We start from the raw sequence: 24,057 nt of genomic DNA on the forward strand, positions 1-24,057 counted from the left end.
TATTTACTTTTTATGTGGGGAGTTCTAATTGGCACTTTATTTTTAGCGAGTTTAGAGTTGTTCTGAAGATGACTCCCATTTTATTGGTGTAGTCTATGCTCACTCGCAGTTCCTTTATAAAATGTTTGCATCTAAATTGAGGTCCCTTTTTATTTATGACAGTCCAGTGGTTATCAGATTTAATTTTATAAATAAGCCCATCCAAGAGTCCAGATATGTAGTAAAATGACAAAGTTGCAGCACTCAGTCGTTATATATATATATATATAACATTTTTGTATGTGTTTGTTTTTAATTTGATGTGTGATTTTCTATTTTCCTGTCAGATCCTGAGCCTGGAAGAAAGACCTGATAAATCAGGGGAGACACAGGAAGAGAGACAAGGCAAAATGCTGCTGCATACTGAATTTTCTTTATTATCTCTTCTGCACAATCAGGATGGAGTGGTCCATCACCATGGTCTTTTCCAGGTAAAGCAAAGCAATACGGTACATTTTTAGAGACTTTTGCCTCAAGGATTTTAAGTACACCCCTTCTTTTTTTATTTATTTTTTTTATTCTAACCATTTCTGGACCGGAAGCATTTGCCCCCTTAATGACCAAGCCATTTTTTGCGATTCGGCACTGCAAAACTTTAACGGAAAATTGCGCGGTCGTGTGACGCTGTACTGAAATACATTTTGATATCCTTTTTTCCCCACAAATAGAGCTTTCTTTTTATCACCTGTACAATTTTTTTTTTTTTTCCCTGGGATGAGAGGGGCTTGTAAAATGATCCTAGAGACCTTGGAATCCTATATAGAAGGATCACATGCGCTCTGTGATCATTTCAAAGAGAACGGTTGACTGTGTTTACAACAGCCCACCGTCCTTCTCTCAGCAGGGAGTGATCGAGGGTGCCCGGCGCCAATCGCAGCCGCTGGCCCCCATGCATCAGCATTCCTGCTGCCTACCGGCGACGGGAACCCCTAGCACCACGAGCGTGACCAATGTAGGGCTATGTTGGTTCGCCCAGAAGAGGCTGCCTGCAGCGGTAATACTGTGGCGGGCGGTCTTTAAGTTGTTAAGCTTCCCGATGTACCAATATGCTATTATTGTACCTCTGTTGCAGAAAACAGATTTCTCTTTATTCTAGAGCAGGTATTATCTCAACCCCCAGTGTCTGTGCCATTACTTCCTGGCATTTGTTATAGTATTTGTGACAGGAAAACTGTTAAAAGGAAGTACTTAAGCAGCTGACCACAACACACAGCCTGCACTTGACCTCCCCCTCCAGGAGATGTTCCCACCTGCCTCTTTAGTAAAATTTTCCAGTGCAGACCCCATTCCCTAAATACACAGCCAGTGTCATCCTCTGTTGAGCAATTATTTTGTGCCTTACCTTCTTGCATAGTTCGTTCATTTTGGCAGAGTATGCAGGAGCTGTGTGTTCCCATAACAGCCTTTGTGGAGAAGAGCTGTAGTATTGAAAACAGAAGTAGTACATCCCTGGAAGTCTCACCATACACTATACAATCTGATGGTACTCCTGTATATCTACCCCCCCCCCCCCCCCCACTATGTATTACAAGGGTCTGCCTGATTTGGATACAAAGCGATTGTATAGATAGGGGTGTCCTCCTGTTATATAGTATTTGAAAAATCTCTGTATGATCTGCTTTTAGATTTACTATCCAATTCTATAGTGTATGGTCCGATTTTATAAAAGTACATGGGAGAGACTGGGCAGAGACACTCAGGTCATTGTTTTTGTGTAAACACACCAATTATACTTTCAGGCCCCATTGACATCTAGTGGGCAAGTTTTTCCCCGGTGCGCAACAAATGGGACATTTTAGGGGTTTTGCGGTTTGAATTTTTTTAAACCCCCAATTTCGGCAAGTTTTGTGGGAAAACCTGTGCTTGCATCTGCATTTAGGGTGCCGTTAACAATGTTGTCATGTGGGGGTGGGACTGGGACTATTTAATGAAGATCAGTTGGGTATCTCTGGCCTATTCTAAAAGAGCCGCATTATAAACCATATTAAATGCAGCGCTTCATAAAGTTGCATTTAACTCAAACATCAATGGTTGTCGTGCTATGTAAGTAACATAGAACGCCCACATGTAGCCAGATCAAAAAACGGATATACCAGCACATTGGTATAGTGACACAGCTCTCAGATATAAATTCATAAAGTTCATATAGATTTAAATGAACTCCTCTTCATGAGTATTCAAACAAAAGTGCTCACCAGTAGATCTCCAAGGAGTGACGCCACCTTTTAATATGGATGTAAGCTTACCAAAAGCTGTGGACCCTCTTACTAAAGAGGTCAGATGTGCATATAGCCAAATACCAGGACTCTCCCACTACTCTTGATTTGAAACTGTAGGCTGTACTCCTTATCCCAATAATGCTCCAATGTGACTGCATTCATGACAGAGACCTCTCCACTGAGGTTTGTATAGTCAGATCCCAAGGGAGTGAGGACAAAGTATACCAGGTAATCAGTCCTTCATCAAAAGCTTAGGAGTTTACACTTCATCCTTCCCAGCTCTGCTCTAGTGGAAATGGAAGGTTTCTGTGAGATTATGATTAAGCACCATTTTCTTGTGTGAAACGCATCAACCATTTGAGGCCTGTCAGTGTCCTGTGTGTATCGCGTTGGGATATATTCAATAAAAGGACTCTGTACTAGCCGTGGTGTGTGGCCCTTCTATTGTATGGTCAGGCGGTCTGTTTTCATCCGATCTCCCATAGAGGAGAGTGGGGATCTGACAGGTCTGTCTCTGGAAATTGTTCCCCCGCTGAGCAAAACAGTCCGCCGGGCGGAAAGCCAGTGTGAAAGGCTGGCTTGTTTCTTACACTCCAATTAATGACACCAAATGCGTGACTAGGTTTTTAGTAGGGATGTAACGATATCAAAATCTCACGGTACGATACAATTTCGATATTGACCTCACGGTACGATATTTAATGCGATATTGTGGAAAAGCTCATGGTATTGTTAAATAGCTCATGATAGTGTTTGTGATGATAATAGCGAAAAAATACCGACATTTATTCTGCTTTTGTCAGTCAACAGGCAATTTATTGTTGTATTTATGGATCCATGACAACATAAAACACTGATCACATAGTGCTTTTAAAGTGCAAGTTGTAGTCAGGAACATCAATATTCTGTATAGTAATATTTGGTTGCATAACTGATTCTTCTGTGCAATGTTCAAGTTAAGAAGCAGCTAGAACAATTGTAAACAAACAATAGGCAATTCCCTTTTAAGTGCAAACAAAGATCAAGTTAAGTCAGGTTTAAATGTGCAAGGCAAATAAAGGCAGCCTTTTAGCCCCGGTTCACACTTCTGCGTGTGCGGGGTTCGCATGTAATGTCGGAGCGCACTGCTCCGACATTACATGCGATCGGCTGTGCGGTGCGAGTTTAGCCATACAGTTTGTATGGCTAAATTCGCATCGCACCCGCAGCAAACACGCACAGGAGGCATTTTTGCAGCAGCATCAGGATCGGATCGCACAGCGGTTCACACTTGTGCGATCCGATCCTGTGCGAACTGCACGATCGCACTGCGATATGCGATCAAACTGGGGGTGTCGTTAACATTACATTGACACCCCCACCGTATCGCATATGGCAGTGTGAACTGCCGGGGGTGCGTGTGCGATGCGGGAACAGGCTGCGAATTCGCAGCCTTCCCGCATCGCATAAGTGTAAACCGGCACTTAAAACTGGTATTTAGGAACATAACTTAAACTTAAATAAAATAGTCAGTCAAAAATCCTTTAAAAAAAACACTGACCTATCATTTAGCTTATGTTCACGTTTTTCATCAGAAAGATCAAAATATCTACATTGCAAGAAAAAAAAAACAGTAAAAAAAATCCTTAAACTCGTCTATGTAGTTAACAATGATTTGTTCCGCGGGACTGTGTTTATTCCTCTTGCTTTTTGACGGACACCTGTCCTTTTAATATTGTAACCCAACCACGACGATATCGAGACACGACCACGACGATACGATATCGCCATATCTTCGATATCGTTACATCCCTAGTTTTTAGGTGTATAAAGTTGGCCATACACTATATATTATCTGATTGTACAATTTTGAATAGGCTCAGTATGCACCAAAGGAGTAGGTGCACTTTTTTTTGGGTCCGCACGGAACTGGATTGGGTTGTCCTTTTGTACCGTGCAGGCAAACGCACTGTTTGTGGCTGATGTTTGGGGTGTCACTAAATATGTATTAAAACCACAGCAGCAAGGGCATTGCAATTGCAGTGTGATGCGGAAAACACGCACGGATTGCAGTGTTCACCACAGACTTTGAAATGTATAACTTTTTTTTTTTTTTTTTTCCCCCAATTTCAATTTGGAGTAGACTTAATCCATTCAAAGGGCTCCAAACAGCTCTTTCCCTATGTTAACCAGCTCTTGTTAACTAACTAGTGGTGTACCTGGAGGCTTGATTTAGTTGCCAGGCAGGTGACGGGCGTTTGATCCAAGTTGTTCACTTCAAATTTTTTTGCCTCTGGTTTCCTTCAAAGCAACTAGCCACTCCTTTATGCTCCAGTGTCCTAGACATGAATTATGAATTTGGTTAGTTTGACCTTTTATCCACCATTTTATACCTTATGGAGTTTTTCCCATTTGTCACACTATTGTAGTTTTTGGTGTATAGCTTATAGCATTGTGTTTCAATGATACCTCAAGTCAAATGTTCCCAGCCAAGAAATCTTCTAAAAATATCTGTTTGAAAGGCAATTGAAATGTTAATTTCCTCATGTTCTTCTGCATTCAGCCTACATGCATACTTTTATGCACTTAGAGCTGTTTACAATGCAGATGCAGTTTGCATATGTGAAAATAAGTACAAGCAAAATACACTGGTGTGACATTAGCATAACATGCATTTTTACAGCACATTTAAGTCCCGGTTCACACTATGCGATGCGGGAACAATGCGAAAATATACTACTTGTTCCAGCATAGAATCCACAGAACAGGCAGTTCACACTGCCATATGCGATACGCTGGGGGTGTCAATTCAAGGTTAACGACACCCCCAGATCAGATCGCATATCGCAGTGTGATCTGACAGTTCACACATGAATCGGATTGCACTGGTGTGAACCACCATGCGATCCGATTCTGCTGCAGACCAAAAAAAAAGGGTCCTGTGCGAGTTCACTGTGCTCGCGGTGCGATCTGTATGGCTGAATTTGCACCGCACAGACATCGCATGTGATTTTAGGAGCAGTGCGCTCCGATTCATATGCAATGTCTGTGATCGCTTTAGTGTGAACCTACACTTAAGAAGTTTTTTGGTTGTTTGTGTCTTCATGAAAAGTAAAACATAGTTTTCTCTTTGTTTTGCTTAATGTTGAAACTTTCTCACTGTCAAGCCATGATTTTCATATTCCCAGGACCGGACATGTGAAATTGCGGAAGATCTGGATGCCAACAAGTTAGTGAGGAAGATGCGGAAACGGATATGTCTGGTGCTGGATTGTCTTTGTGCCCATGATTTCAGTGACAAGACTGCAGACTTAATCAATTTACAGCATTATGTCATCAAAGAAAAGAGACTTGGGGAACGGGAAACAGTAGTTATCTTCTATGATGTTGTCCGAGTAGTAGAAGCCCTTCATAAGGTATTTCTCTAATGCTTGGCATTTAAAGGTCTGGTAACATTTTTATTTTAATGTTCATATGAGCTTGATCTGCAGTATAATCCTGTTCAAAAAAACAAAGTGAAAAAAACAAAACAAGGGCGCACCGACCTAGTGCAATACCGTAAGATATTTATTGACAAATTGTTAATAGCGTACTCACTAGTAGGCTATATAAAAGCGATAACCAAAAGATCTTTTGGTTATTGCTTTTATATAGCGTACTCTTGTGAGTAGAATAAATTGTGGTTTTAACAATTTTCAATAAATATCTTATGGTATTGGACTAGGTCGGTGCGCCCTTCTCTTGTTTTTATGCTTTCAGTTTGTGTGGCTACCTATCATCCTGAGACGGCAGCGAGACTTCAGAGGCCAGCAATATAACCAATGCCTTTTTGGCCTATATGTACTATTTGAGCGCAGGAGACATTTACTTGTCAAAAAACTAGAAGTAACTGACCTTGGATTGCAGTCATTGTAACAGACATGTACATAGTATTAACTTTAAAATATTGTAAAGTCGTGTGTGTTTTTTTTATTTTTATTTATTAAAATAACAAACCTATTAGTTGCCAGCTCTATGCAGTTGGTTTTGCACAGGGCAGCCCAGATCCTCCTCTTCTCGGGTCCCTGGCTGGAGCTCCTGGCCCTTCCCTTTTGTGGTGTTATCCCACAGAAGGCCGCTTGATGGTGGGGGCACTGGAGCCAAGGTGCAGCTCCATGTATCCATTAAGACACAAAGCTGCAAATGGGCCCCACCCCCCCCTCTACCCTTATTGCCTAACTGAGTTTAACAGCAGCAGGAGCCAGTGTTGCTGCTGCTGTGTCTTAGCGAATCAGGAGAGAGTCCCCGATGGCTGAGGCACTTGTGGATATGGCTGGATAGAGAGTGGTCTCAGGTAAGTATTAGGACGCTGCTGCACACAAGGCTTTTTATCTTGATGCATAGAAACAACCACTTTAAAAGGTGCCTTTTCAATTGCAAGATTTAACCACCTACATTAGAATGTACTATTTTTTAAAGATCTGTACAGGATGTATAGCAAGGTCAGCAACCCGTAGATCGCGATCTACCAGTGGATCACGGCCAGGTGACTGACAGGTCGCAGTCTAGGCTTTCTGACCCACCATCCCAGAGCATCAGAGTGCAATGCAGAGGAATGACTTGTAAAGTTGAAGCTGTAGTAGGGAGCCAGAGCCACATAAGCCAATGCCTTCTCTGTAGTGCTGGCTCCTGTCCAAAGCGGATGGCTACAATTGCACCCCACCTCCTATCCTGGCTAGCAGTCTGCAGAGTGGTGCCAGCAGCAGGAAAGAAGCTCTTAAGGTCAGTGTAAAGAAATACACGGAGCATAATAGTATAGGGCTGCTTTCACACTGATGCGCTGCAGTTTACCATGGGTGCAGTACAGCTTTCTTGCTGGTTTGCTGAACTTAGCCATAGACTTCTATTATATGCTGTGGGTTTGGTGCACTTTCAGAAAGTGCACCACACCTGTAGGATTTAATAGAAGTTTATGGAAAAACGCAGGGAAACTGCAGCACATCAGTGTGAGAGCAGCCTTATAGGGGGCCCAGACCAGTAAGGGTTAGTTTACATTTGCAGTTTGGGGGTGATAAAACCCCTAAGGTAGAATGTGTGTTTTTATCACCCCCTGCTCCAACCGCACCCCCTTTAGCTGCAGTGGTGAGGGGTGTACACATGCTGCAGCAGGAGTTCTTTGCCCTGTCATTGTTGGTGGGTTTGGGGGTAGTAAAACCTGACTCAACCGCAGGGTTTTAGCACCTCCCAACTTTACGTGTGGGAGGCACGATCTGGGTACCTTTTTGACAGGTGGTTAGGAGGCAACCTATTGCTTCCTCCCTACCTGTCAAACACCCTGCGGTTGATTTAAACCCATGATTGCCATGCAATGCATGCGATTGTGACATGGTAGTACGGCAATTGAAGGTTTTAAATTGGGTGTAAGGAGGTGACACTGTGCTCGGTGATCGTTAATTTCTCCCATGTTTTTCAGGTAGATCTCCACCTCTAAGTTTGTCTACCCCCTGATGTATAGCAATGATTTTTGTGAGTCAGTATGTTTGCACCACTGTAATAGAATCTTCCTTTCTATTTTTTTTTTTTTTTTTTTTTTTTTTATAGAAAAATATTGTTCATAGAGACTTGAAGCTGGGTAATATGGTGCTGAACAAGAGGTAAGAGATCAACCAGACCAAGTTAAGAAATGTCTCCCGTAGTAAAAATTGTAACGTGCATATTGTTGAACTGAATTGCTAAAGTGTGTGTGTGTATGTATGTATGTATGTATATCTATCGTTCGTATTTATCGGCTAATAACATGCACCTATATTTTAGGAGAGAAATTTCAAGAAAAAAGCTGAAATTTTTAAAATAGCTTTGAACTCAGAACATTTCTTTTTAATCGAATGCAGCCTCGCCAGCGCACTGCCCATATATGCAGCCTCGCCAGTGCCACTATCAATCACTTAAAGTCCAGGAAGCAGCGCCGAGAGGTAGAAGGGGCGGGCGGCGCCGAGGAGAAGGAAGGACGCGCTGTCATCGAAGTCCCGGCGCCTATGATAGACGTTGGCATAGGAGGCGGGACTTCCGATGACAGCGCCTCCTTCCTTCTCCTTGACCCGCCCCCTTCTACCTCTCGGCACTGCTTCCTAGCCTTTTTTTTTTTTTTATATAGGCGTATAACACGCACTGGTTTTCCTCCATTTTTAGGAGGAAAAAGTGCGTGTTATACGCTGATTAAATACGGTATGTGTGTATGTATATGGGATCGACCATCGGGAGGCTCAAACGACCAGCCGACGGCTGGCCGAGGACCTAAACAAAGCTGGAATCTGCTCTGATTGGGTCTCCGATGTAGTAACCCGGAAGCGCTGTCATGACAATCCCTTCCAATTACTGGCGACAGACATAGAAATTGCACTATTCAAAACAGCCAAACTTGGCGTTTTGAATGCTTTTAAGTGCAGAGGAGGGGTTTGGGGTCTTGTAGACCCCAGATCCCTCCATAAACAGTACCTGTTGCTGCCTATTACTCTGTTACAAGGGATGTTTACATTCCCTGTGACAGCAATAAAAGTAATGAAAAAATAATTAACATTTAAAAGGACAGTGTTAAAATAAAAACTTTAACTGTAAAGAATATCGGCACCTAATATTATACAAATTGGACCACGTAGTGTAATTTTGCACCATTGCAAGCAGAAGATAATGCTGAAAGGGTAGTGTTGGATGCAGTCCAGTCTATCAAAACCTTGTTTCCAGGGTTTGGACATCCGTATGCTTAGTTAGTACAGACTTCACATTTTCACAATGAATCAAATTAATTCAAGCTATGTCTTATGGATTTTGCATTCATTGCTATCAAGTTGAAATGTGTACATTTATTTACTAGTGACGGTAGAAGAAGAGCTATGCTGGAGTAGTTAGTTCTCTGTCCTGGGACTGCATAGGCATGCAAAGCTCTGAAGACTATACTAGAGCAGGATTTTTCAACTTTTTTTTTTTTTTTTTTTCTTTTCTCCAGGCAAGGCACCCTTTAGAACTGTGCACACAGTCCTGGGGCAGACCAGTCTGAAGGCTTGTTCACACTAGGAGCTGTGTCCGAGCACGTGCATGTTTTTTTTGTTCGCATAATCACTTTGTTTTTTCTTTTTTTTTTTTTTTTTTTTTTTTTTTTTATGGTCGTGAACATATGCACAGTTGCAAAATGCGTGGGGTGTCATTAAGCATGAATAGCACCCACACACAACTGCAAAGGGCAACACATTTTTGTGTGGTATGGGAAAACGTGCGGGAAAACGTTCATTGCAGCACTACACCTGGTGTAAACAAAGGCTAAAATGTAGCCTGTGAGTAAGTGATCTTAGATTGTACTACCTCCCCCCCCTTACATTAACATCCCCAAGTCTGCCCTCCAGAGCACAACCTCCCCCCCCCCCCCCAGCACAAACTGTGCCTCACTCATCAATACAGGAGTAGTGGTCGCAGAAGGTGGGGAGAGAGCTGTGAGGAAGTTCCTTCCCTCCCTCTCTCCTCACAGGGTAGCACCCTGGTTAAAAAAAAAAAAAGGCTGGTCTTATTTTTCATATCGAGCGGTTGCACATCTTTTAGCAATCTTACATTAGCACTGGACAAACATATGAGTAACTTACTGTATGCCATGAAAAAAAAACTGGCAATTATTTGTGAACCATTGTATATCCTATACAGTGAAGCGACTTGCTTCCTAAAGTGTCCCTTGGCTTTTAAATTTTACGAACCTGTTCCAGATTTCTGCAAAAACATGACTATATTTTTAAAGTATTTTGTTGAATTTGCATCCACTTTAAGTGATGCAGCTTCTTACAGTAACCTCATATAAACAGAAATCGCCCTTGAGTACCATCAAGGGCCAGGTGTTGGCTCTGGCGGTCTTCTTCTAATGACCTTTGGCCACACACTCCCTGGTGCGTACCTTTCTTCAGGGTGTCCGACATTTGGTTCCTCCAGTGCGGGCTCCGTTGCTGCCTTGGGATCTCAATTTGAGAATCTCCAGTAGATTCCCCTGCTTACGCTGTCCCAGAAAGTGGCCTTTTTGGTGGCTATCACCTCTGTGCGCAGGGTGTTGGAAAACTGGCGGCTTTATCCTGTTCACCTTACCTGGTAAATCACAGGGATATTGTGGTTCTTCAACCCTGTCCGTCCCTTCCAAAGGTTGTCTCTGATTTTCATTTGAATGAAGCCATTGTGTTGCCTTCCCTGTGCCCCAGGCCTAAACATCCAAAGGAAATTGCCTTGCATGCCTTAGATGTGGTCAGGGCAATTGGGGTGTACATGGCAGCTACGGAGTCTTACAGGCTGTCAGTCTCTCTCTATTTGTGCTCACAGATGGACCTCGCAAAGGGTTGTCCGCTTCCTCTGCGACCGTTTCCAGATGGATCAGACAGGCGATGATTAAGGCCTATTCCATCAGGGGTCAGGTTCCTTCTTTCCATGTCAAGGCGCACTCTACTAGGGCGCTTAGTGCCTCCTGGGCCTTCCGTCATCAGGCACCAGTGACACAGGTTTGCAGGGCAGCCAATATACCCCATAGGTAAGAATATCCGGAGTTGTCCGTCAATGAACATCTGAGAAATGGATTTTACGGTAAGTCAAAAATCCCATTTTTTTTTTCCAGTTATGTTAAATTGAAATAAGAGCTCTTTAGTGCACTGTTTTGTGCTACTGTGTGTTCCCCGTAGAGTAGCGTGGGCTTATGTTTGAAACGATTGGCTTAATCAGGATGATTCATCTCCAAGAGTACAGCTGGTTAAGTCTGGATAATAGTGCTTCCATTGTATGTCTATAATGCAGCCATGTATATCTCCCACGCATGTGTACGCAAAATGATTTACCGAAAGTACATTCAACAAAAATTTAAAAGCCAACTGACTTCAGTACCCAAAATCCACAAAAAAAAAAAAAAAAAAAAAAAAAAATTAAGCTCCTGTCTGGCTTCTACAACTTAGAGGAGCTCCAGACATTGTGTTTTTATAAAGTCATCCGCTACAAAAACTGTAGCAGCTGACTTTTAATAAACAAGACACTCACCTGCCGCAGGATCCAGCGATGTGCTCACCCAAACCGTTCCTTCCATTGATCTTCTGTCCTGGTGCCTGAATTTCAACTGGGCACCCGGCTGTGACGGCTTGCAACTTCACAGCCGGTTGCCCACTGCGCATGTGCGAGCTGCGCCTTGTGAATGGTCCTGTAGTCTTCTGGCACCTGTTGCGTGTCCCAGAAGATTGTGGGGAGGGAGGGGGAGAGGTAAACTTCAAAACTGAAAAACTGGTACCCGCAAACCTCCCAAGCCCCCTCTCCCCCAAAAAATGGGGCATTTGTTGAAAGGGAGGGGGAGGGCTTAAGCATAACTTTTTTTTTTTTTTGGGGGGACATCTGCTTTAAAACAAAGTCGTCCCCCCCCCCCCCCCCCAACCTCTTCAGGTTGCAAAACCAAGAATTCCCCTTTAGTCACTGGCTGGGCTTTAAAGTGACCCAAAATCAGTAAGTTTTTCCTGGAAATTGGTCAGATACAGCTAGTGTAAGGACTGCTTTAGAGATCCTAGTGCTAGAATTAGGAGAATGACCTGCCATTCTCCTATTTCAGCATGAAGCCTTTTACATTTTGCCGAGATGGCTATATATGTGCCCACTACTATCTTGAATCCAAAAAAGTAGACCGCACTCGGGAAAGTAAGATGAAAACAATCAAAACTCCTTTATTCTTCTTCGGTGTAGCAGACAGACAGTACAATGCACATAACAGACGTGCCCGGTTAACGCGTTTCACGAATTAAATCGCTTACTCATAACCATACACTGGTTACAGTGTATGGTTATGAGTAAGCGATTTAATTCGTGAAACGCGTTAACCGGGCACGTCTGTTATGTGCATTGTACTGTCTGTCTGCTACACCGAAGAAGAATAAAGGAGTTTTGATTGTTTTCATCTTACTTTCCCGAGTGCGGTCTACTTTTTTGGATTCTTCATAGCTTGGACGGCGGATCTGACCAGCACCACCCTTTGAACTAGCACCTGAGCGGCTCTCTCTTTGTTGTCAATTGTCCCACTACTATCTTAACAACATGTCCACAAATGAAAGCCAGCTGTCAAGCAGAAGTCCAAGGATTTCTTCTATGCCTAAGGTAGTTTTGCCTTCCACCTCATCCAGTACGTTCTACGATTTTTATGGTTTCAGTTTATAAAAAATTTCTCTCCATTGCATGGATGTGCTTCACGCATTCATGAGAGCAAAGACTGGATCTCTCAGCCACATCTTCTTTCAGAAAGTCTTATTACCTACTTGTAATTACAGAAGGTCCCCAAATGATTGCACCAGCTTCTTGTGCCTCCATCTGTAGGTGGTGCAGACAGACTATTATCCAAGTTTGTTGTCTTTAGGATGAGGTTCCATCTTTTTTTCCTGTTAAGGCTCATTCTACTAGATGATTTTTTTTTTTTTTTTTGCCATTAAGCAATTGTTTACTAGATTCGCAAGGTTGCCCCCTGGTCTTCTGTTTACACATTCTCCTAAATTTTACCAGGTGGATATTTCTGCTTCATCTGATGCCAGCGTCAGACATAGGGTCCATTTTAGCTGATCCTTTGAACTGCAGGCAGTTTCCAGTTCTATTGTTCTTTCTAGGGCCTGTTGGCATTTTTCTGTGTTACCAACCTCTCAGCTAAAGACTTTGTCCCCTCATTGGACGAGAAAACAAAATCAGGCTTTTGTGTTGGATACTAAAGTCCATGAAGAAAAGTGCTGCATACAGATACAAACAGGGTTTTCACTATCCTATGTATGTTTGCATCCTGCATTTTTCTGTATTCTATTGAGGAACATGGGTCTCACTCCTCTGCATCCATGATCATGCACTTAGTACTGATTTTCTACAAAACTAGGCATGCTGGAGGGTCTCCTGGGCTGCCATACAGTATGTTAGCTAGTGTCCCATCCTCCTGTAGGTGGCACTAAAACCTGGAGGTTAGATTGTCTCTCCAGTGGACAGGAAAAGAATGAAGTGCGTACAAAAATCCTATTTTCCACATTTTCTGTTCTGGGGGTGTTTTTGTTACTGTTGGAGCATTTCTTTCACTTTCTGTCTGATTGTATGACTGGAGTAAAAAAAATCTGGCAATAGTCCCAGATACCAGTAAAATCTGACAGCGGGGGGTCTAATTCATTCTCACCCCAAAACTTTAAAATCATTTTGTCTATAGGTACTTTACAAGTTTCAGAAGCGTACTAGTTATTTGTGCAATTGCCATAAAAATACATTTTGGGTATTTTTTTTTTTAACTCTTACTGCCACTATATGTCAGCTGCAACTGGGGGAGGGGGGCTTACACTTTCAGGATTGCGCATAATTCTGACAATTCAACTGTTGGCTTTCAGATGGAAATGGTTGGGCTGGTGTAAAGCTATCCAATCACTTCCACAGACCCGCTTCTGCTATCCCACCTTTGGCCCAGTACCCTCATGTCAGGTGTCTGTGGGTAATGTCTCAGTAAAGAGAACCTGCCTTTATAAACATGCTAAAAAAAATTAAATTATACACCCTAGCACTTTTTCCCTACTTTTACTTTGGGCAGCCCCCCCCTCACCACCGCCACACATGTACCGTGTTTCCCCAAAAATAAGACAGTGTCTTATATTTAATTTTTGCTCCCAAAGATGCGCTAGGTCTTATTTTCAGGGGATGTCTTATTTTTCCATGAAGAATATGGTACACATTTATTGTTGAACAAAAAAAGGAAATGTATTACCTGTATACGGTACGGTAGTACTGGGGTATCAGTGTGGGGGGAGGGGAATCACTTAAAATGACACAGGGGGGAACAGAAGGGGAATCAAAATGGCACAGGAGAATCGGAGGGGGGGATCACCATTTTAGTAACCCCTTCTGATCCTCCTGTGTCATTTTGATTGCCCCCTCTGATCCTCCTGTGTCATTTTAAGTGATCCCACTCCCCCCACCCCTGTGCCAGTGAACACCTTCACCAGACATCCCCCCCACCCCTTTACAGACATTTCCCCCTACCTCAGTCTCCCCTGTGTATCCACACAATGTGCCCGACTCCTGCCCTGCACGACTCACTGTCTAATTGTGAGTCAGCCAGACTCCATCAGGGCAGAGCGAGCAGCAAGCAGCAGCTTGTCCTGGCGGCGGCGCAGGCTCTCTGATTAAAAGAGACCTCGCACTTCCTGTCTGCTCCGGCTGAGCGGCGGCGCCCGCCGATACGGTCCAGAGTACAATGTTACGGTAGCTTCGGGGGCCTTATTATCGGGGAGACCTTATTTTCGGGGGATGCCTTATATTTCACTGAGAGGCAAAACTGTAAGTAGGTCTTATTTTCGGGGGATGTCTTACTTTCGGGGTAACGGGGTACATAAACACATTCTGTGTTTAGGGTATGCATACGTACAAGAATGTTGCTTTGTGCTACACTTTACATATGACCATGCACACCAGAGTGAGAGCAAGAATTTTATAGAGGTTTTTCAGTTAAAGTGTTAGTATTCACCCAAAACCAAAAAAAATTAATACAGCTTACCAATCCTTCCATGTGGAAACTGCATTAGTTTTTCTCTTAGGTTTTTTTCCACCTCTGTGTTCACACCTGGTGGTCTGACCAGTAACACACCACCTGTATTAGAATGCCCTCACTGTGAATGAAAGAACACAGGGGGCACCTTTTGGGGAGCAGCACTGTCAGTTCAGGGGGTGGAGGGTGTTAGATGTGCAAGCGGATTTAAATACGCTAACAAACCAGACTTCAGCTAATATTTTATTACTGCAAACCATTTATTCATTTTTTTTTTTTTTTTTGTGATAAAGGTTTTACATTAATATCTGATAAATGTAAGCCTCCCTTTAGTGTATTTACGGGGAAAAAAAAGTGGTTGGTGAACCGCTACAGTAATATTGTGACCGAAAAATTGGAGCTTTATAGATTTGTTACTGTGTGCAAAAAACAGTTCTGGCAACAAAAGGGTTAAGGCTTACTTTCCATCTTGGAATCCCATCAAACGATGCAGCAGTAATCTTGCTTTTGACTTAAAATGGCTTATGCTGTACTGTAAGGAGTAGGATGTAGTTTGCAACACAGAATGACTTCTTCTGTGAAAGCTTTACATTTCTACCTAGATATTTATGAATGATTGACTCCCCACCTACAAGATAAGCTGATGCATGAGGTCTGCTTATTTACATACCTCTCTATTAGAGTAAACCAAACATCTGGCCAAGCCAGTTGATGGCCAACAGACATATTAAAGTGGCACTAAACCCTCCTGTACCTTACAGCCAAGGAAGCTGCTATCTTAGCCTTTTTCATCTGCATGTACCTAGGTGCTGCACCTGTGATTTACTATGGCACTGGCCAGTTACTAGCTCGACAGTTCAACTAGTGCTAACCAAAGCACACTAATAACTATGACGTTACTCCTCAAGGAATGCCTTGAATATATAGATGGATAGATAATATATAACTGTTCTGAAAATGTTAAGTGAAACTTTAGTCAGAAAATGAAGTCCTGCTAGATCACTTCAGGCTGGCCCCCCCTTTTACAGGTATAGCTATATAAAACATTAAAAGTAGGTGCCTATACTGTTTAAAATCCAGTAAAACAGTTTCACCCTGCTCAGTTGCTCTCCATTTTTAGGCACTGCCGTGTTTGTAGATGCCAATCTGCTGACAGCCTTAAAGCGGAATTAAGCCCTCCGATCCTTTACAGCCAAGGAAGCTGCTTCTGTTTGACCTGCAGCTGTGCCATGGTGCTGCACATGTGATCAGTTATGACACCGGCCATTTATTGGTGACAGTTTGGTTGAGGACACAAGCAATGTGACAGTTGGCAATCCTGGCATTCCAGAAATGTAACAAATTTTTGAAACTGTTAAGGCCCCTTTCACACTTATGTGACGCAATTTACCTCGCTTTTTGCGGCGCGATCTGACGCGACTTTGCTGCGATTTTGAAAGCTATGGCTCAAAACGCAATCAAATCGTGGCAAAGTAGTGCAGGAACTACTTTGAAGTCGTTGTGACTTCAAAAAGCACTGATATGAATGGGGCTCATTGAAAATAATGGAAAACGACTTGTCATGCGATTTTTGCGGTCCAAAATCGCGGGACAAGTCGCACTAGTGTGAAAGGGGCCTAAATCAAGGGGTTTAATTCCACTTTATGATTTTGTTAGGGCTCTGGGCTTTGGCAAGAAGAAACGGGAGTAATGCTGGAGGCAATTTACAGCACCCTTATTTTCGTAGCATAATTATGTGATATGTATTGTCCTTGCTAGAGAATTTTTTTTTTTTTTATCCTGTTATGGGTTTAGTTTTGCTTTAAATTTTAAAGTGACACTAAGCAACCTTTTTATTCTCAAAAAATCACATCCATACAATCAATTTTTCATTAAATCATTTAACTCTGTTCTGCCTCCTTATACCGTCCTCCATGTGCTACCAAACCTATCCCCTCACTTTGCGTTTGTTTGAAACGAGCAGTGCATGTTCATTGCAGTCACGTGAAATGTTCTTTGCACACTAAATGGTACATAGTCCATAATCCATAGTCCAGCGAGCGAGACAGTGAGGGTGTCCTACGTTCCTACTACAGTTGGACTTGATTGAGCCAACCCGGAGTTAAGAATCCATACTTCAATAGAACATATAAAAAGAAAATCTATATTCCTCCTAATGGTTTTTTTTTGTCACTTTAAGGAAACCTGTGCTGAGTAGTTGTGAATATTTAGACTGCCATTGCTAACTTGTAAAAAAATATTTCTTAATCTGTCATGGTTCATATGTGTTTTTCTGTTTAATCAACTTTCAGGACTCATAGAATAACGATCACTAATTTCTGTCTTGGGAAACATTTGGTGAGTGAAGATGACCTATTGAAAGATCAGAGGGGAAGTCCAGCATACATTAGTCCTGATGTACTTAGTGGTAAGGAACACTGTAAAAGCACCTTCTGAGATACATACATACATATATATAATTTATCATTTTCATATTGCTTTCTACTTTTAGTTAGGATACTTTTTTGCATTGAAGTTTTTATTTTTATTTATTTTAGATCTTGTCTTGTTTTTATTAGTTAAGCTGGCCATAAATGGATCAAATCCTGGCTGGTTTAACTGGGACCGGCTGAGATTAGATCCATTGATGAACTTAAGTTTAACCAGCTGTGAGTAAAAAAAAATCTTGTGATTACTGCCAGCGGCTATAGCCCCCAACCGTGTTCATTGTGTTCTGGTGGTGGGGAAGGCTCCCTGCTGGCAGAATACAATAGCGCTGCGGGAGAGCTTCCCCATCACAGTCAGCATTGATGAGGGAATCAAGCAATTCCCCCCAAGCCCCCCCCCCAGAAGGGAGGGGGAAGACGCTCACTCCTCGAACCCCCACCCGACCTGCCAGGTTGCATACTGACTTTGACCCCACGCTGGTTTTTGGTGTGTGGGGTGTTTTTGCATTTGTGTGTTTTTCTCAGATTCAGCAGTCAGTGGAGAAACTGGCTGACAGCTGAGGAGTCATCAGCAGTTAAGGACGCAGCGGCTTGCCAGCCTGCTCCTTAATGACCAGCTATTCACACAGAATTCGAATCGGTCGATCACTTTTCGACCAGTTCGATTAGTTCTGAAATTTGGAATTCATTAGGAAGTAAAGAAAAACAAAACTTTACATAGTTGCTAGACATGTGCAGAATTTGTTGAGTGCAAACAGAACTATCACATTGGTCAAAGCCAAAGTTGTAACAAAGTTGCACTCCTCCAAAGGTAAAGTCCCAATAGAAATCGCATGATTTTAAGTCGCACAAGTGGGAAAGGACCCTTGGGTCGAACAATTCAGGGAAGCAACATTTTTAAAAATATTTTGCGGGAGTACATTAAAAGCAGGCAAAGTCTCCTGCATGCAAAGTCCTTAAAATTTGCTGGACTGCATGTTACAGCAGTACTTTGCAGCAATCTAATTGTAAGGGTGTGTGTGGCCTTGTAGTTGGAACCATCAATAATGCTGCAAATTTTCATTGTGACAATTGGGGAACATGGTTTTTTCTTAAGACAGCCAGAGGTTTGGGTGTGCATCAAAGCTGAATTGTTTAAGATAGGCAACCAAGTTGAAGGATTTTTAGTCATATTGAAAGTAAATGAGAGTTGGCACGTATATCACAAAATAATCCTGTCTATTTTAATAGATCTGTCCTAGGTTTTAAGTTTCCTTTTTAAAATAATACTGAAGCTTGAGAAGGGCTACATCTTTATTACCAGATATGTTTGTGTTGTCTTATGTTTTTCAGCTTTTATTACAGGTATCTGTTTTTTTATTTTTTATTTATGGAATTCACTTCTGGACCAGAATTAATAACTTGTCTTTCTATTGACTCAAAGGTCGGCCTTACCGAGGAAAGCCAAGTGACATGTGGGCTCTGGGTGTAGTCCTTTTTACCATGTTGTATGGTCAGTTTCCCTTCTATGACAGCATACCTCAAGAACTCTTTCGCAAAATTAAGGCAGCGGAATATTCTATCCCAGAGTGAGTTGAAATTTTTATAAATTAGGAATTTAAATTAAACTTCTAACTGAAACTAGCCATAGTATATTAGTTTTTTGATGCATTTTATTGAGTATCTGTATGTGTTGAGGAATGCATTGGTGCTTGTTTGTGCCTCTGTTACTGTCTTTTTAAACAAGTGTTTGGCTTTTATATCCTTGGTCAGATTTTTGGGTCCACAGCAGAGTAAACCTTCCCCATGCCCAGTAGCAAAGGGTTTATTGCAGTGACAGACATAGAAGGGGTGGTAGAGGAGCACTGCGATTGTGGATATTGGGTTGCCTGATGGTGGGCTCTACATAGACCCTGTCACTTTGTCCTGAATGGACAATGGTCTGTTTATCAGCTCTCAATCACTATTAATGTGATATTATCTGCTCCTGGGTTCCTAGCTCTACCGACATGAACAGGTCCAACTCTCCTTTTTATGTATGCTATTTCAATTATTTGTTTTATAATAATGCAACACCAAAAAAAAATCACATGACCACTATTGAACCAAAACTGTAGCCCTGCAATCCTGACTAGTATGCATTCAAATGTTTTTGAGTGAAAAAGTTTTATTTTGTACAAAAAACACGTTATACTTGTCTTCTCTGTGAAGTGGCTTTGCACAGAGCAGCCCAGATCCTCCTCTTCCCGAGTCCCTGTTCTGTGTCCCCCCCCCCCCCCCCCCCCAGAGGTTGCTATGGGCACAGCTGAGCCGCAGCTCTGTGTCCTATCAGACATGGAACCGCGGCCTGCCTCCACTCCCCCCTCATTAGCTCACTGACTTTGACAGCAGCGGGAGCCAACGGCACTGAGCTGTCATCTCAGCCAATGAGGGAGAGTCCTGGGCAGCCGAGACACTTCTGTAACATTGCTGGATCGAGATGGGCTCAGGTAAGTATTGGGGGGGGGGGGGCTGCTGCACACAAGACTTTTTCTTAATGCATAGAATGCATTTAGGATAAAAAAAAAGTTCTGACTTTACAACCACTTTAACTAAAATTGGAACTGTGTTTGAAACATATTCACTTTATAGCATGCTTCACTAAATGGCGGTCCGAGCCCCCATCACTCTCCCTTCTGGATCGCAGCGGTCGCGCCATTTAGGAGCCTGTTCTCCTTTCAGCTGTCACGCTTTCTTCTCAGAACCGACAGCGGGAGGCAAGACAGTTCTGGAGGGAGGGCAGAAACTGCCCGAGGTAAACAAGCCATCTTGCAGCTTCCGTTCTCCATTCAGACCTGCTATGCCTCGAGCCGTCCTGTCTGTATAAGGTAGGGGAGATGGAATGTAGGAAGGGGGAGAGACACTGTACTGCAAAGAAGAGTACTATAATGTGTGTGGGGGTTAAGTACTGTAATGTCGGGGGAGGGGGCTTATAGCTGAGTACTGTAATGTCGGGGGGCGGAAGACAGTAATGTGGGGGACTGAGGACTGTAATGGAGGCTTTAGAGGCTGAAGACAATGTGGGAGAGCTGGGGACAATGTGGGGGATATGAGTACTGTAATGAAGGGGCTAAGGGGGTATGAGAAGACAAGGGGGATCTTGATGTGAAGGGAAGGAACTGTAATGTGCAGTGACACTGTTGAACTTATGTAAGGATGGCATTGTGATATGGGGCTCAGTGCAGATCTGTGCATTCGCATTTCACAGGTAGATCAGCTCATTTATTTTAATGGGCTGTACTACCCATGAGAAATGCAGGGAAACAAGTCCCTGGCTTTTTTTTTTTTTTTTTAAATTGCGCGGCCCTTTTTTTTTCTAAATTGCGCGGCACAAAGCTGTGCTGAAGTGTGGCGCGTTTCTCTGCGGGTCAGGAACATGTGCAATTTCACCTGAGTTCCCCAGCTGCAGAGTTGGGAATGCCTAGGAGAGGGTGCTGTAATGTAAAGGATCTGAATCAAATCGCAAACATGTGATTCGGACCTCCGCTGGAAGATGATTTTACTAAGCGGACCTCCGTGAATTTTAATTCGGTACCCCTGCTTAATAGTGTAAACTTTTCAAACTTGGCACTAAATTTCAACCACTTGGAGCATAGTCTCAGGTGAGTGACCAGGTGTTGCATCACACCCCAGGTTACCCTTTACTGCCACTTTTGCCTAGAGTCCTATAGGTACTATAGGGCACTTCTCCAGAACCTTTCATGTCTGTCACGTGCTCAGGGTGAACCTGCTCTCTTATGTGAAAAGCACAGGGCGCCAGTGGTGGACCTGCCACTTTTGGTGTTCAGTGGCAAAAGGCAATCGAGCTCCACTGTGCTGGGCAGTGAGCACAGAGTCTCACTACAGGACTTCGGCCCCTTAGGCCACCCTCATGAAGTCTGTTTCTGATTGGTCAGAGACATTCACACCAGTGGCCTGCTGGAGTTCATTTTGTAGGGCTTTGGCTGTACTGTTCCTCCTTGCACAAACTCAGAATGTCAGGGGATGTGCAGACAACAGAGCCCATAGTACAGAGGTATAATATATGCTGGGACTGATCATTCCATTTAGTTCTAGTGAAAAGTAAAGTGGGGTACGGGTACACACACAAAGGAAAATCGGGCGAACAATCGTCTGATTTTCCTCGTTTCACAGCATATCGCAACCAATGAAAGAAAATTTGTTAGACAAAAGCTTATTTATTTTTTTGTTTCTGATCACGCGCAGTCTTTCGTTTTTCTGATCTCGTACGAAAACTGTAGAAGTTGAGCGAAAATCATTCGTTCTGTTCCCAAACAAGACATTTTGGATCTTGCCCCTTCAGAAAATGTCGTTCAGAAGGTCGGAATCAAACAATGTTTGTTTTTGCACCTAATGCTCTTAGTGTCAGTAAAAGAATGGTGTTTAATTATAAAGTGCATACAAAGTCTAAAACCTTCCTTGGTGTCCTTGGTAAATAGTATTGGTAAATACACAAATATAAGTGAGTCATATATAAATATCCATATAAAAAAAAAAAATCAAACACTGGTTCCTAGATGAACTCTAATGCAGTGGATATAAATGTGAAACCCAAATATTTACTGTGAAAAAAATTGCAACTCAATGGCGTTATTGCAAAGTCACAGTATCTCAATATAATTGCATAAACAAGGTCACCCCTGATGAAGTCACGGGACCATGATGACACAGGTAGGGTGAGTCAGGTGACACTGCTGCACAGAGGAAGTGAGGAGAACCATTGTATTCTGCTGTCCATTACAGGAGCGGTTTGTTTTAAATTTAAATGTAAGTTACTACTTTTTAAATACCTATTTTGAAATTACTACACCCCAAGGACCCCCCCTTTTTTGCATTGAATCTTTATATGGAGGAAAAAACACTGTTTTAAAGGGGGCCACACAGTCCACTGAAAGGGTATCTGGATGGAACAAACAAGGACGCAAGAGCAGTCCACCGTGCATATCCCAGCAAATTAGGGAAGGCGAAATTTGACCTAGTAAGAGGGGGTTGAACAGCGGCAAGTGCATTAGTTGAGAAGCACCAGCACTTTTCTGATTTACGGATTATTATGGACTCGCTTATGAATTGTATATAGATGTTGCATTTTTAAGAACCAGGGTTTCATTTTATGGTCTCTTATTATATGATCCACTTATGTTTGTGTATTGGCGAATACTATTTATAAAGAACAACTTGTTTGCACTTGTGCTTGGTAATATTATGGACTCGCTTATGAATTGCACATACATGTTGCATTTTTAAGGCCTTTTCCTTATGCAATTATATTGCGGTATTGTGATTTTTGCACTGTACATATGTTTCACGTTTATAATCACTGTTAGAGTTATCTAGGAACCAGTGTTTGATTTTATTTTATGATCTTATTAAGTTGGCTTGGAACAGCCAACTTACTGATATTGTATTTAAACTTATTATTATTCTTCTTCTTCTCTTTTATTTTTCTGGCCGCAAAATTTTTGGACACTAACTCCTCCTAGACCGTTCAAGCTACATACTCCAAACTCGGCACAGACCTTCATACTGTTCTGACTCGGTGTGCTATATCTTTTCAGACTGGTTTGAGTTACGGTTTTCCTAAAAATTAAAATTAAAAACCCAAAAAATGCCCATAGACTTTCATTGACAGGATGTTCAGATGACCCAAGCTCCAAATCCCATTAGACTCAATCAAGCTTTGATGCTAATCAATGTAAACTAATTCAAACTCATCTAATCTATCTATCGATCGATCTTCAAACCTTTTCGATCGATCGATCTTCAAACCTTTTCGATTGATCTTCAAACCTTTTCGATTGATCTTCAAACCTTTTCGATTGATCTTCAAACCTTTTCGATTGATCTTCAAACCTTTTCGATTGATCTTCAAACCTTTTCGATTGATCTTCAAACCTTTTCGATTGATCTTCAAACCTTTTCGATTGATCTTCAAACCTTTTCGATTGATCTTCAAACCTTTTCGATTGATCTTCAAACCTTTTCGATTGATCTTCAAACCTTTTCGATTGATCTTCAAACCTTTTCGATTGATCTTCAAACCTTTTCGATTGATCTTCAAACCTTTTCGATTGATCTTCAAACCTTTTCGATTGATCTTCAAACCTTTTCGATTGATCTTCAAACCTTTTCGATCGATCTTCAAACCTTTTCTATCTATCGATCGATCTTCAAACCTTTTCTCTCGATCGATCTTCAAACCTTTTCTCTCGATCGATCTTCAAACCTTTTCTATTGACCGATCGAACTTCAAACCTTTTCTATCTATCGATCGATCTTCAAACCTTTTCTATCTATCGATCGATCTAAACTTTTCAAACTTTCTGGTCTGGCTTTTTCAAGCCAACTTAAAGTTTGTCTCAAACTTTTTTTTCTAGTTATTTTATGATCTTACTATTTTTATATATGACCCACTTATATTTGTGTATTCATTAATCCTATTAAGGACACGGAAGGGTTTTTAGACTGCACTTTTATAATTAAACATTCTTTTACTGACCCTTCTAAGGGAATTGGGTGCAACAACTACACTCATTATTTGAATTCAAATTGTGGGAACACAATTAGGTTGTATGCAGCCACCCATTACAAGACAAGCCATATATCATTACTTACAAGGTAGCGTGGGATATCCCACACTTTGTCAGAAGGTCAGAATCGGCTGTAGAAAGTGGTTTACTGTACACACTATACGAAAATCGTACAAAAGTTCTTTGAACAAAAATTCTTGCCCGATTTTTATATAAATTTTTTTTTTTTTTTTCCATAGTGTACGAGTCTTTAGTTGGAGTTCAGTTTTAACACCGCTGTCACTGTCCAGGCCTCACACCAAACTCCTTCAACCCTGCTGTCTTTT

The 24,057-nt window shown here is 42.1% G+C and overlaps 1 protein-coding gene across 1 annotated transcript in view; it reads left to right on the forward strand.

Moving 5' to 3' along the window:
- The window catches only part of STK40 (serine/threonine kinase 40), a 60,893-nt gene that overhangs the window by 3,547 nt on the left and 33,289 nt on the right, over positions 1-24,057 (forward strand). Inside the window, exons 3-7 of the mRNA XM_082247174.1 lie at positions 327-470; positions 5,426-5,653; positions 7,818-7,870; positions 17,052-17,167; positions 18,610-18,754. Of these exons, the coding sequence (XP_082103300.1) occupies positions 327-470; positions 5,426-5,653; positions 7,818-7,870; positions 17,052-17,167; positions 18,610-18,754 (686 nt within the window). The remainder of the gene's footprint in view (positions 1-326; positions 471-5,425; positions 5,654-7,817; positions 7,871-17,051; positions 17,168-18,609; positions 18,755-24,057) is intronic.

This window comes from Pelophylax lessonae, assembly GCF_965119305.1.
Source record: "Pelophylax lessonae genome assembly, chromosome: 2".
Lineage (NCBI taxonomy): Eukaryota > Metazoa > Chordata > Amphibia > Anura > Ranidae > Pelophylax > Pelophylax lessonae.